This window comes from Mirounga angustirostris, unplaced genomic scaffold, assembly GCF_029215605.1.
Source record: "Mirounga angustirostris isolate CCGP_5_RB_7025 unplaced genomic scaffold, mMirAng1.0.hap1 SCAF_16, whole genome shotgun sequence".
Classification (NCBI taxonomy): domain Eukaryota; kingdom Metazoa; phylum Chordata; class Mammalia; order Carnivora; family Phocidae; genus Mirounga; species Mirounga angustirostris.
Genome location: NW_026991724.1, coordinates 11,878,815 through 11,891,362, shown reverse-complemented (window position 1 = coordinate 11,891,362; position 12,548 = coordinate 11,878,815). Strand labels below are relative to the sequence as shown.

Genomic DNA, 12,548 nt, shown 5'->3' with positions numbered 1-12,548 from the left:
TCAAAACCCCCCGTTGGCAGGTCATCCACTGGGGTTTAGGAGGCTTTCCAGCCTTCTTCCCCGAGAGGTGGGGCTGCCTTGGTCTTTCTCTAGGATGCTCCTGGGAAGAGTCCTAACAGTGGTCCCCAGCAATGAGAGGGGTACTAGATGTGCAAGAAGCGGGGGGGAGGAATTGAGGCCTGCTATGAGGCCCAAGTCCCAATTCTAGGACTGATGAGCTGGGGTCCTTTCCTGTTCCACCTAAGCAGTGTTGCCCGCCCCCTTGAATGGGCATTGTCAGTTATGCACCTCAGTTTCCCCAGCCCCAGTGCTCGGTAAGGCATTGTTGGAGGGAGCAGGCAGGGCCCCAGCAAACAGAGGGGGTCTGGGCCGACAGCTGCCACCTCCTCAAAGAGCGCTCTGTGTGTGTGTCTGGCAGGCAGCCCTGCCCGTGCCCACCCGCCCTCGTCCAGCCGGCACTGGGGCTCCCGAGCTGGGGGCAGCAGCTCAGCCTGGCGCCTGGGCTCCCAGCCACATGCGCATGCTGTCTCAGAGGCCCCCACGGCCACCCTGGCCCCTCCCTCACTGAGTCCGGGCTCCTCCTCCTCCCTTCTCTCCTTTGGCTGGATTCTTTTCGCCCACTGTTTCTGTGTCCTCTCGCATCAGCCCCTTCTCTAGGTGCCCAGGCCAGAACAGGGCTAGCAGTGGGAAAAGACCCCCTCTACACCCCTGGGTATAGGGAAATGGAAACCCAGGGGAGGGGTGCAGCTGGGGTCATGACCTCCAAACTATCTAGTCCTTGCCTCCATCTGGTCCCCAACAATGGCTTCCAGCTGCTTATTCGGGGAGGGTGTCTCTAACCCATCCCTTAGCACAGGAAAAGGGATCCCTGGCCAGAGCCTCACTTACTCCAAGGCAGGGACCCAGCACCTTGGGTAGGGTGTTGTACCCCACCCCCACAACTGCATCTTCCATTCCCCAGCAGGCAAATGATCCCAGGATGACTCAGTCCCACAGAGGACAGGCTCTGGGGGCCTCACGACTAGTAATTCACACGAGAAGCAACAGCTGGGTTGCCTGAGCAGTTGCTAGCACCCCGAGAAGATCCTTGAGGGCCGACCAGGGCCCTAGGGAGACAATGGTTATTGCTGTTCCTGGCACTGGGAGGGAAGGGAATTTGCACGTGGCCACAGAGTAATTCGGGACAGAGACAAGCTTCATACTCAGGTCTCTGGACACCCAGGCTTCTGTCCCCTGGACCTTGCCATGTCTAGAAGGCAGAGAGGCCTGGGAGGTGGCTCCTTCTCCCCACCCCCACCCAGGGTAACCAGGGACCTCTCTAACAGAGGGACTCCTGGCCCAGGAGCACACAGTGAGCCTTTCAGGGCACCTGAGGGCACCGTGGGATAATCCTACGGTGACAAATGCATTGATGACAAATGACAATGACAAAAGCACTGTGCTTTTGTCACCACTGAGGAACTAACATTGGTAACATCCTCATTAGCTAATGTTCACACTCTGTTCAGACTGCCTGAGTTTTCCCCCACTGTCCTTGTCCTTTTCCTGTTCCAAGATCCCATAGACAATCCCACATTACATTTAGCTGTCATGTCTCCTTAGGCTCTGCTGAGCTGTGGCCATTTCTCAGACTTTCCTTGCTTTTGATGACCTTGACAGTTTTGATGAGTATTGGTCAGGGATTTTGTGGAATGTCCCTCAACTGGGATTTGCCTAGTGTTTTTCTCATGGTTAGACTGGGGTTATGGATTTTTGGGACGACCTCAGAGGTAAAATGTCATTCTCACCACATATCAAGGATAGATACTGTCAACGGGACAACTTATCACTATTATGTTGACCTTGATCACGTGGCTGACACAGTGTCTGTCAGGTTTTCTATTCTGTACTCTTTGGAAGGAATGAGGATTTATGCTCCATTTCCTGAGGGCAGAATATCTACATAAAAACATTTGGAATTCTTCTGTGGGAAATTCCTCTCTTCTTCATTTATTTATTCATTTATTTATGTCAGTATGAACTCGTGGATATTAATTTTATACCTTGGATTATAATCCAATACTACTTTATTTTCTTGCATGTACTGACCTTGCTTTGGCGATAGGGAGTTCTTTCAGTTGGTGCATCAGATTTTTCAAGAGAGTCTAGAAATCTAGATGTTTTTATAAAATCGCTGGCTTTTGAAACGTTGACTGAGTGAGCCAAACAAAATGCTTCCGCAGGCCAACCCCAGGCAGCTCTTGGCTCCAGAATTAGATTACCTGGTTTGAGTCCTGCTCTGCTGCTTGCATCTGGATCATTTTGTGCATATGCATGAGTTAATCTGTCTGGGGCTCTGTTTCCTCATCTGTGAAATGGGAGGATAATACTTCCTGGGTGGTTGAGAGGATTCTGTTGAATGACTCTGGGAAAGTTTGGGGCACTGGACCTGGCAAGAACCCTTGCTTTGTAAACAGCAGGGACCATCATGGCCACACGCATGAGCCAGGCACTTAGGTTAAGCAGCTTCCTACAGAGAGCAAGATCTGAGCTTGTTTGAAGGAGACCTTTTAGGGTTGGGGGTGGCCAGTGGGACCCTGTGAACTCTGGAGTGGATGAGACCAGGAACTACCACCCCAAGGCTGGTGTTGAGTTCCACTACTCTGTAGTAACACCCCATTGACAGGTGGGGGAGTACCCAGACTAGAGGTCCTTTCTTACTCTAAAGTGTGAATGACTACCTCTCCCAGGGACGGCAAGTCAGCCTGGCACAGAAAGAGACGCTCACCTTAGTGAAGTGGATGGGGAACCCACTGGCCCACCAGGCGAGACCTTGGGGTTCTGTCTTGGCATCACTTCAGACTTATCCTGTGACCTTAAGCAAGTCCAGGTTCCAGGATCCTTGAGGGTAATTCCACAGTCTCCTTGAGGGTGGGCCCTAGGGGCTAGGGCAGGGCACTTCCTTGTCTCTCCCCCATTCACAGAACCTTCGGTATGCTCTGCCTGAGAAGCACCTGGTTAGGAGAGGGGGTGATGTGCAGGTCATCAGGTGACTGGCTACAGAGGGAGACCATCGTGCCCTAGACAAGGTGGCTTCAGGACCTGGTGGCAGGAGGGAGACAGATGTATTAGTTTCTTACTGACGCTGGAACAAATTCCTACACACTTAGTGGCTTACAACAATACGAACTTTTTTTTTTTTTTTAAGATTTTATTTATTCATTTGAGACACGGTGATACAGAGAGAGAGCAAGCATGAGCGGGGGGGAGGCAGAGGGAGAGGGAGAAGCAGGCTCCCCACTAAGCCAGGAGCCCGACGTGGGGCTCAATCCCAGGACCCTGGAATCATTACCTGAGCCGAAGGCAGACGCTTAACCACCTGAGCCACCCAGGCGCCCCAACAATACGAACTTCTTATCCTACAATTCTGGAGGCTGAAAGTCCAAAACTGGCTGGCAGGGCTACCTTCCTTCTGGAGGCTCTAGGGGAGGACAGGTTCCCTTGCCTTTTTCAGCTTCTAGAGACCGCCTGCATCCCTTGGCTTGGGGCCCCGCATCACTCTGACCTCTGCTTCCATCCTCCCATCCTCTCTGGCTCTGGCCCTCCCGACTCCCTCTTAAAAGAACCTGGTGACTATCGTGGGTCCATTCAGGTAATCCAGGACAACCTCTCCATCTCCAGATCCTTAATTTAATCAGAGCTGCAGAACCTCTTTTGCCTTGTAATGTAACCTAATCATAGATTCCGGGGGTTCAGATGTGTATGGGAGGACCCCTGGCCCTGCAGACTGCTCCCCATCTGGGCCCTAAGGCCTGAATCCTGGCGATGGCTGAGTTTGGCCAGGGCAGAAATCCTCTTACTCAGCTCAAGTGGCATCTCTTGCTGTTCATGGGAATAGCTATAAATGACCTATTGCTCCCGCATACCATCTGGCAAGACAAGGCAAAAAACCCCAACAGGCAGGGACCCCTTGACCCCAAAATTCCAGGAATTTATCTTTAAAAATGCACTCATGAGTAGCCAAAGATATACATGGAAAGGCTATCACTTGTAGCTCTCCTTATTAACATGGGAACGACTTACATATTCAATAACGGGCTCCATTTAAGTCGTGGAATATTTACATGATAGAATCCCATCCTGGGTGTCACCACCAATGATAGAGAGTGACATGGGAATACATTTATAATATGCTGTTAACGGAAGAAAAATAGGCTTCCTGAATAAGTATGGTCAGATCCTATTTTCATAAAAATTCACATATTTATATTTATGTCATATATTTGCGTTGGGAAAAAATGTGGAAGGGTAGATAGCACAGTATCAGCCGTGGCTATCTTGGGGTGGGAGTGAGATTTTGTTCACCATGTGTAATATTTAGAGATGGCCTACTGGGAGGTTGATTAATAAGTAGGGTTTTATCTGTCTTCATGGATTGGGATTTCACAGGAGACTGTTTTTGGAGGAGGGAATGGGGTTTCGGTGTAATTAAAATTATTTTCTCTATTTTCCAGTGTTTTTTCAAATGAACATCATTACTTGGGCATTTTTTTTTTAACAGTATACACTTTTTTAAATGGTGGTAAAACATACATAACAGGAAATTCATCGTTTTAACTGTGTTTTTTTTTTTAAGTTTATTTATTTAAGTAATCTCTACACCCAATGTCGTGCTCGAACTCACGACCCTGAGATCAAGAGTCACACACTCTTCCGACTGAGCCAGACGGGTGCCCCCATTTTATCTTTTTTTTTTTTTAAAGATTTTATTTATTTATTTGACAGAGAGAGACACAGAGAGAGAGGGAACACAAGCAGGGGGAGTGGGAGAGGGAGAAGCAGGCTTCCCGCTGAGCAGGGAGCCCAACACGGTTTCGAGCCCAGGACCCTGGGATGATGACCTGAGCCAAAGGCAGACGCTTAACGACTGAGCCACCGAGGCACCCCCCATTTTAACTATTTTTAAGTGTACAATTCAGCGACATGAAGTTCATGCACAGTGTTGTATAATCATCATTATTATCCATCTCTAGAACTTTCTCATCATCCCAAACAGAAACATCCCAGGGACGCCAGGGTGGCTCAGTCGGTTAAGCATCTGCCTTCGGTTCACATCGTGATCCCAGGGTCCTGGGATTGAGTCCCACATCGGGCTCCTTGCTCAGAAGGGAGCCTGCTTCTCCCTCTGCCTGCAGCTTCCCCTGCTTGTGAGCTCTCTCTCCCTCTCTCTGATAAATAAAATAAAAATTAAAAAAAAAAAATCCCAAGCAAAATGTCTCCATTAAACCGTAACTCCCCTTCTCCTCCTTCCCCAGCCCCTAGCAACCACCATTCTACCTTCTGTCTCTAAGAGTTTGCCTGTTCTTGGCTAACTTCTTTTTTCTTTTTTTTAATAACAGTTTATGAGGGAAACATGCAATTGCCAAGTCCTAGGAAATGCAAGCCACCGTGGATGGGTTCCTACAGACACTCTGGGGCCTGACACCCAGGAGATGCAAGCAAGCAGCCATCAGAGTAAGGCCCTGTGGCCAGTCCCACGCAAATCCTGCCGCCGGGTCGCTGCCCCCCGCCCCGCCCCACCCCCAGCAGGCAGGAGGCAGAGGGGAAGGGACTTGCCAAGAGCTCCCAGAACAGGACAGCTGAGCTGGGCAGAACTCCAGCTCCCACCTCGGCTGGCTCCGAGGGCCCTGGCCGCCAGCCTCCTGGTCTTCTAGGATGTTTGTAAACACCCAGAGACCAGAGCCTCTTCCAGGAACAGGCCTGCGTTCTCAGTGACTGTGACAAGTGGAATTTCACTGTCCACTGGAAACAATCCCCAGGGCGTTGTGTTTCTGAATCCGAGGATGAAGCCACCCGCCTGAATAGTATACATTCTCTAAATTAGTAAAGAGCCCGAAAGAGCTGTTGTCACACTGAGGTCACCACTGCGAGTCCCCAGAGCAGCGGTCCGGTTCTCAGCGAGGCAGGGAGGCCAGGCCCCCAGCCCCCCAGGGGCGCTGGGGAAGTCTCCCTGCTCCCGGGGACTGAGACTGACCCTTGTGGAAACAGGAAGGGACTCACGGTAGGGAGTGAGATCTGCACTTTGGCAAGAACCCGGCCTCCCTGTCACCTTTGGCCTCCAGGGGCAGGGCAGGGCAGGGCCTGGGTTCTGGTCCTGCCTTGTGAACTTCAGCATGGTGTTTCTACTCTAAGCACGTTTTCATCCCCTCTCTCAAATGAGGCTTTAGTAAAGCAGCAAAGCGGCCCCCAGCTCCAGGGAGCCCCCTCCCTATTTCATTCTATGTGAAAGCCGCCCCCACCCCCACCGCCGAGAATTGAGCAGTACGTGGCCCTGGCTCGCACGTCCTGGAAGGCCTGGGATCCAGGGCATGTAAGGGCTACTGGGGCCCCCAGCGCGGAAACACCCATTAAACGCTGCTGTCCGAATCGCTGACTTGTCTCTCCGCCCACCAGCCGGCCTTTCCTGGCCCGGAGCTTTCTACTTCTCCTGCTCCCCGGAGGCAGCCGCGGCCCCACCCGTCCTGATGGGGCTGAGAGAAGGGGAGGCTAATAAAGATGCTGGAGGCTGGCCCACGTTCTGGCCTCGAGGGTGACCTCTGGCAAGTTCTTTATACAAAGCCCTTGGGCTCAATGTTTGATGGGAGTAATGTCTGGCGGAAGGTTCTAGAAAGACAAGGCTGCATATCACCCAGATGACAGACCTTCCGAGTGGGATGGAGTGATGCTTGCTGAGGGGCAGCCCTCCAATGTCAGGCTAAGACCTGGAGACACAGTGAAGACCCGGATGGAGGAGTGGAAATGGGCTCTGCCCTCCTGGTCAGCCTGTGCTGGCAGAGGCTTCCTGGAGGAGGCGGCGCTCAAACAGGAGCTTGAAGGATGAGCAAGAGTTCAGGGGGCCTGTGTGGGCAGCAAAGCCGGTGCGGAGAGGGGCTCCCCTCCAGGGTCCAGCAGCCTGAGCCCCACCTGTTCCTGGGGAGAGACAAACCAAGGTTTCTGAAAGCAAACCCTCAGTGGGGAGGCCTGCATTCAAACGCCGACTCTGCCATGCTCTAATGTCCCCCACCTGGGCCAGTCGCCCCTCTTGGGACCTGAGTATCTCCTTCTGGGCAATGGGGCAATTGCATAGAGGGCTCAGAGAGGGTGCTGGGGACACCTGGGTCCACCCATTTGGGGGGTCTACTTCTGTTCCCTTAGAAGGCTGCGTCTTCCTCCGTCGTTCAACCATGTCTCCATCTCTCGGGGTATTGTAAGGCATCAGACCGACTCCTGCTGGGAGTCTGCATCCTGATGGAAACCCGTGGCGGGGGTGGGGTGGGGGGTGGGGCCCTGGGTGATAGCCACCTATGCAAAAATATTGATTGTGTACCTAATCTGTGCAAGACATCATAGGGGTTGTCATTTCCTAAAAGCAGAGCCTGAGACAGGGATTCTTTGAAAGTAGCTTCTTGAGAGAAGGGGAGTGGGGCCAGAGAGAACGGGGAGGTCCAGCTTCAGCCTGGTCTCCGGGGAGCTCTGGAGTGACTTGCACCTCAGAACTGGTCCCACCTAGGGGGCGGCCCGTTAGGCTACACACTGACCACTGCCTGGCATGGGGTGGGGAGTAATTTGGGCCAGGAGGTCCCATTCGGCCAAGGATACTTTTCCAAAGATGCAACAGCTGTGAGCAGGGAGCAGCCACCTCTCCCCGCACTTGGGGTTCTGGGCCGTTCCACAGAGGAGAATGGGTCAACCAGTCTACAGTCCTACCGGTTCTTCTGCCCTTAAGGAGCCACCAGCTATTGACCTTCCTGTCCTCACCGACCCTTGGGCATATTTGGGGAGTTGCTTGCAGAAAGGCCTGAAGAATAATAAACAGGTGGGGAGAGGATTTCCGGACAACCCTTCCTGTTGCTTTCTCCCCCTCGAATCCCGGCAGCACCCCACACAGTGTCCCCTTCGGTGTCCCTGGGCACTCCAGGGAGGGAAAGGCTCAGCCCAAACCGTGCCCTGTCAGGAAGGAGCCCTCAGGGAGAGGAAGGGGCTTCGTCAAAGCACCAAAGAGTTGGGGCTAGGACCCAGGTTTTCTGATTTCTAGTTCTTGCCCTGCCGGGGAGAAAGCCCATGTAAGGAGGAGCAGAGTCTCCCTTTTGTGGTGGCGGGGAGCGGGGAAAGCTCCCTTGGTGAGCCGAAGCTGGATCCCCTCTTACTCTCTGGCCTCTGGGCACGTCGCTTTAGGCTGCTGAATAACCCAGGCCCCAGTGAGACTAGGGAACAAGGACATAGCAACCCCTGGGCCGCCGGCAGCCTGAGGGAGACTCACTGCCGTGACTCAGCTTGGAGAGAGGCTGCCCGAGAGCTCTGTGCATTGTGGGGTATTGTTCTTGCTGCCAGCTTCTCAGGCTTGTGAAAGGGATGCGCCTTTGGGTTGATTTAATTTAATTTAATTTATTTGAGAGAGAGAGAAAGAGCGCGCGAGCAGGGAGAGGGGCAGAGGGAGAGGGAGAGAGAGAATCTCAAGCAGATTCCCCGTGGAGCAGGGAGCCCGACGTGGGACTCGATCCTATGACCCTGAGATCACGACCTGAGCCAAAACCAAAAGTCAGATGCCCCAACTGACTGAGCCACCTAGGTGACCCTTGGGTCGGTGTTAAATGGTTTCCTTCCAGATAATCCGTTTAGCCATCTCCAAGGAAGGAGGCTTCAGCAGCCCTGAGGCCCAGGGTAGCCTAAGCCCAGCTCATCCTGGGGGGCCTGGGGTCTTGCTGTAGTTGGCAGTGAACCCGTTTGCCATCTGCAGGCACAGAAGCCCAGATGCGCTCCGCTCTCCTGCTGCCCCAGCCTCATTGGCTCCCTCTTGTCCAGGGACGCAACAAATGAGGCAGTTGCCATGGGCCAGTCTGCGCGGCTCCGTAACTGTCAAGCAAAAGTGAGGCTGCATGAGGCAGCCAAAGTTCACAAAGAAACAATGGTGCCAGAACTGACGCTTGGGGCCTGATCCCAGGTCAAGGTCAAGGTGGTAGACCTGGAGAACACACAAAGGGGTTGAGATGAAAAAGGGGGCTGGCAAGCCATTGAAAGGAAGGGGAGAGGCACTTGGCTGGCTCAGTTGGTAGAGTGCCAGACTCCTGATCTCGGGTTTGTGGGTTCGAGCCCCATATTGGGTATAGAGATTACTTAAAAATAAAATCTTAAAAAAAAAAAAAGGAGGGGAAGCCTTAGTTTGGGAAGATACAGACAGAGAGGGAGTGAGATTGGAGGCCAAGCAGCTGGGAATAATAGTTTAAGGCAAATTTGAACTTGTTCACCAGACCTCAGAACCGCTGGGCAAGTGTAAAGGAAGGGTAGTGAAGCCCCCACCTTTTCTTTCTTTCTTTTTAATTAAAAAAAGATTTTTTTTTTTTTAAGCAAGCTCTACACCGAACATGGGGCTTGAACTCATGACCCTGAGATCAAGAAGAGCACATTCTACTGACTGAGCCAGCCAGGCACCCCTTGAAGGTACATCTCTTAACTGCACAAAACTCACCTGCCCTGAGAGGTAAGGCTAACTGGATTCAAAAACTGTTCAGAGCAACCCACAGATGAACGTGCCACGAAACTAGGTTTGTGATGAATCAGGTCCTGGGGCATATTCATGTTGCCTTCATCAGTTCTCCAAAGAAGGAGAAGCAATAGGAGACAGGGAGGCTTCCAAGTCCCATGGTCAGCTGTCTGTGGGCTGGAGACCCTGGCGGGGAGCTGACGGTGTATGTCCGGTTCAAGTCCGGAGATCTCCCAGAACCAGGAGCACGGATGGTGGGAGAAGGATGTCTGTCTGAGCTCAAGGAGAGAGCAAATTTGCCTTTCTCCTTTTGTTCTATCCAGGCCCTCAGTGGATTGGATGATGTCCACCCACACTGCTGACAAGGATCTTTACTCAGTCTACCTATTCAAATGCAATCTCTTCCAGAAAAAAACCCTTACATGCACATTCTACCAGCTATCTTGGCATCCCTTAGCCCAGTCAAGTTGACACATAAAATTAACCATCATGCCTGTCTTGTTCAAATGCCCCTTCCAGAGACAGGGCTGGGCTGGGCTGGTACCAAAGAAGGTTCGGCACTTAGGCGTGATCTAGTCCAGTCTTCTCCAGGGATGGCCATTCTCCTCCTAGTTCCAGCCACCTCTCACCCAAAGCCACTGGGCTCCATGCTCAGAGACAGGCAAGCAGGGCAACCTTGCTGAATCTTGTCTTTTCAGAGGAAGACAAGATTCACATAGAAAGAGAGGCGCACAACCACTTTGCTGGAGAGAGGGAGACCTTTCTGGGAGGTAAATGGGCATTATGTTTCAAGGCCCTGAAGATGTGTGCCTTCCCTGACATGACAACTCCACTTGTAGAAGTGATCTAGAAATAACCAGTGACGCAGATCAAGATCTAAGGACAAGGCAGTTCATCGCGGCATTATTATTATTATTACTTTTTAATTTATTTGAGAGAGAGAGAATGAGAGACAGAGAGCACGAGAGGGAAGAGGGCAGAGGGAGAAGCAGACCTCCTGCCGAGCAGGGAGCCCGATGCGGGACTCGATCCCGGGACTCCAGGATCATGACCTGAGCCGAAGGCAGTCGCTTAACCGACTGAGCCACCCAGGCACCCCATCGCGGCATTATTTTTAACAACAGAAAGCAGGTAACCTCAGTGACCAATGGTGGAAGACCAGTATAATAAATTATGGTACAACCACGTGATGGCATATCCTAGAGCCGTTAAAACTGTTTTCTCAAAGAACGTTTGGGGGGCACCTGGTCGGCTCAGTCGGTTGAGCATCCGACCCTTGATTTTGGCTCAGGTCATGATCTCGGGGTCCTGAGATTGAGCCCCTCATTGGGCTCCATGCTTAGTGCGGAGTCTGCTTGTCCCTCTCCCTCTGCTCCTTCCCCAAGTCTCACTCTCTCAAATAAATAAAATCTTAAAAAAATAAAAGGACTGTTTGAATCAATGGGGAAATGCTCGTGGCATATATCACAGGGCAGTTCAGTCCAATACAGTTCTATGATGATGGAAATCTTGGGTGTCTGCACCGTCCACGATTTTAGCCAGTAGTCACATGTGACTACTGAGTACTTGGAAATCTTTGATGTGACTGAGAAACTGAATTTTGAATTCTTTTCTTTTTCTTTTGGATTTTGAATTCTCATGAATTTAAAATTTAAATTTAGGGGCACCTACCTGGTTCAGTCGGGAGAGCATATGACTCTTGATCTCAGGGTTGTGAGTTCAAGCCCCACTTTGGGTGGGGAGTCTACTCAAAAAAAAAAAAAATTTTTTTTTTTTAAATAGCCGTATGTGGTCAGAGCTGCACAGGTACGAGTATAATTCCAACGGCCTTATGAAAAACTACCTAAAAACATGTGTGGGAGAAGTCTGAAGGTATCCCGAAATGTAGCAGTTTGCTCTATTAGTAAGATGATGAGAGATCTGAATTCTGTTTGATTTTTCTGCTTCCAGATTTTCCAACAACGAACGGTTTCCTTCTATCATCAGAGGAAGGGAGAAGAGAGAGGAGAAGCCTGGAGCAGCAAAGTTCACGTTGGCAGGAAGGCCCGGTGTGGGCGGGGCTGGTGGGAGCGGGGCTTGTTTTGACAGGCGTGTTGTACCCCTGGTGGCTTGGGGCTTCTCCAAGCTGCAGGGCAACCTGCTGACACATTACAAACCCCGCTTAGCGGGTGTGAGCACGTGTGTGTGTGTGTGCGCGCGCGCACACGTGGGACCCCCATCTGTTGCCAACCTGGCAGCGCGGTGCTGGGTCTTCAGCTGTGTTTGCTGGGACTTGGGTGGATTTTGTCGTCTGAATTTCTTGCTTGCTTCCCCAGGCCTTCCTTCAGCTGCTTCTCCCAGTGACTGCTTAACGTTAAGGGGCTTCCTGCCTAAGCTCTCTCCTGGGCCTCTGAAGACTTCTCAAAGTCGGAGACAGTTCCTGCAGGTGGGTCTCGGCAGACAGCAGGGAAGGAACCCGGGCGCGTACTCATTACGGTTTGCTGATGCATCAGGAATTTAGGAGTTTGAATTATTTGAAGTGGCAGGATTAAAGGAAGATGGAATTTTCCTAAATACATAGCTGGAGGCTTTTTTATTTTTAATGAGTAGGGAGGCGATGAGCAGTTGTTCTCACACTTCAGGGTGCATGAGCATCACCTGGCTGCTTGTGAGAATTGAGATTCCTGCCCCCCGGGATTATGTAATCCCTCCCCTTTGATTTATAGATACAGAAATGGGGGGAAGGGGAGGCGAGGGGCCAAGCCATGTACCCAAGCAGGTCACTCCACTAGACCGTCTCTTGGTCTCCTGTGGCAGGTGTTTGGTGTTAAGGCAAGAGACAAAAGCGGGGTTCTCTGACACCACCTGGAGGTCCAGCAATTCAACTCTGTCACCAAGTACCGAGAGTCAGTGCAGACCTCCCGCAGGTAAGAGGTGCAGTCACACAAGACTGTCCCCACCTCAGACACCAGCCGCAAATGGGGCGCTCAGACTGCGCACCCTTCTGCTCAGTCCATGACCGCCGCCAACAGCTTTGATCATTTGCTAGAACTCGAGGGCCCAGGAAAGT

At 51.8% G+C, this 12,548-nt stretch overlaps 1 protein-coding gene and 1 long non-coding RNA gene across 4 annotated transcripts in view; one reads left to right on the top strand and one right to left on the bottom strand.

Annotated features, from left to right (window-relative positions):
• The window catches only part of BCAR1 (BCAR1 scaffold protein, Cas family member), a 40,663-nt gene extending 37,597 nt beyond the window's left edge, over positions 1-3,066 (bottom strand). Inside the window, exon 1 of one of the 2 annotated variants that reach the window (XM_064581467.1) lies at positions 2,768-3,066. In XM_064581467.1, the coding sequence (XP_064437537.1) occupies positions 2,768-2,832 (65 nt within the window). In that variant the 5' untranslated portion in view covers positions 2,833-3,066. The remainder of the gene's footprint in view (positions 1-2,767) is intronic. The other variant, XM_054511251.2, reaches the window with a different exon arrangement.
• LOC123855262 (uncharacterized) overlaps positions 1-12,548 on the top strand; it is a 32,062-nt gene that overhangs the window by 1,079 nt on the left and 18,435 nt on the right. For both annotated transcript variants that reach the window (XR_006793493.3, XR_010408248.1), the window contains exons 2-5: positions 5,379-6,968; positions 9,364-9,496; positions 11,450-11,924; positions 12,296-12,405. This is a non-coding gene — a long non-coding RNA (uncharacterized LOC123855262). The remainder of the gene's footprint in view (positions 1-5,378; positions 6,969-9,363; positions 9,497-11,449; positions 11,925-12,295; positions 12,406-12,548) is intronic.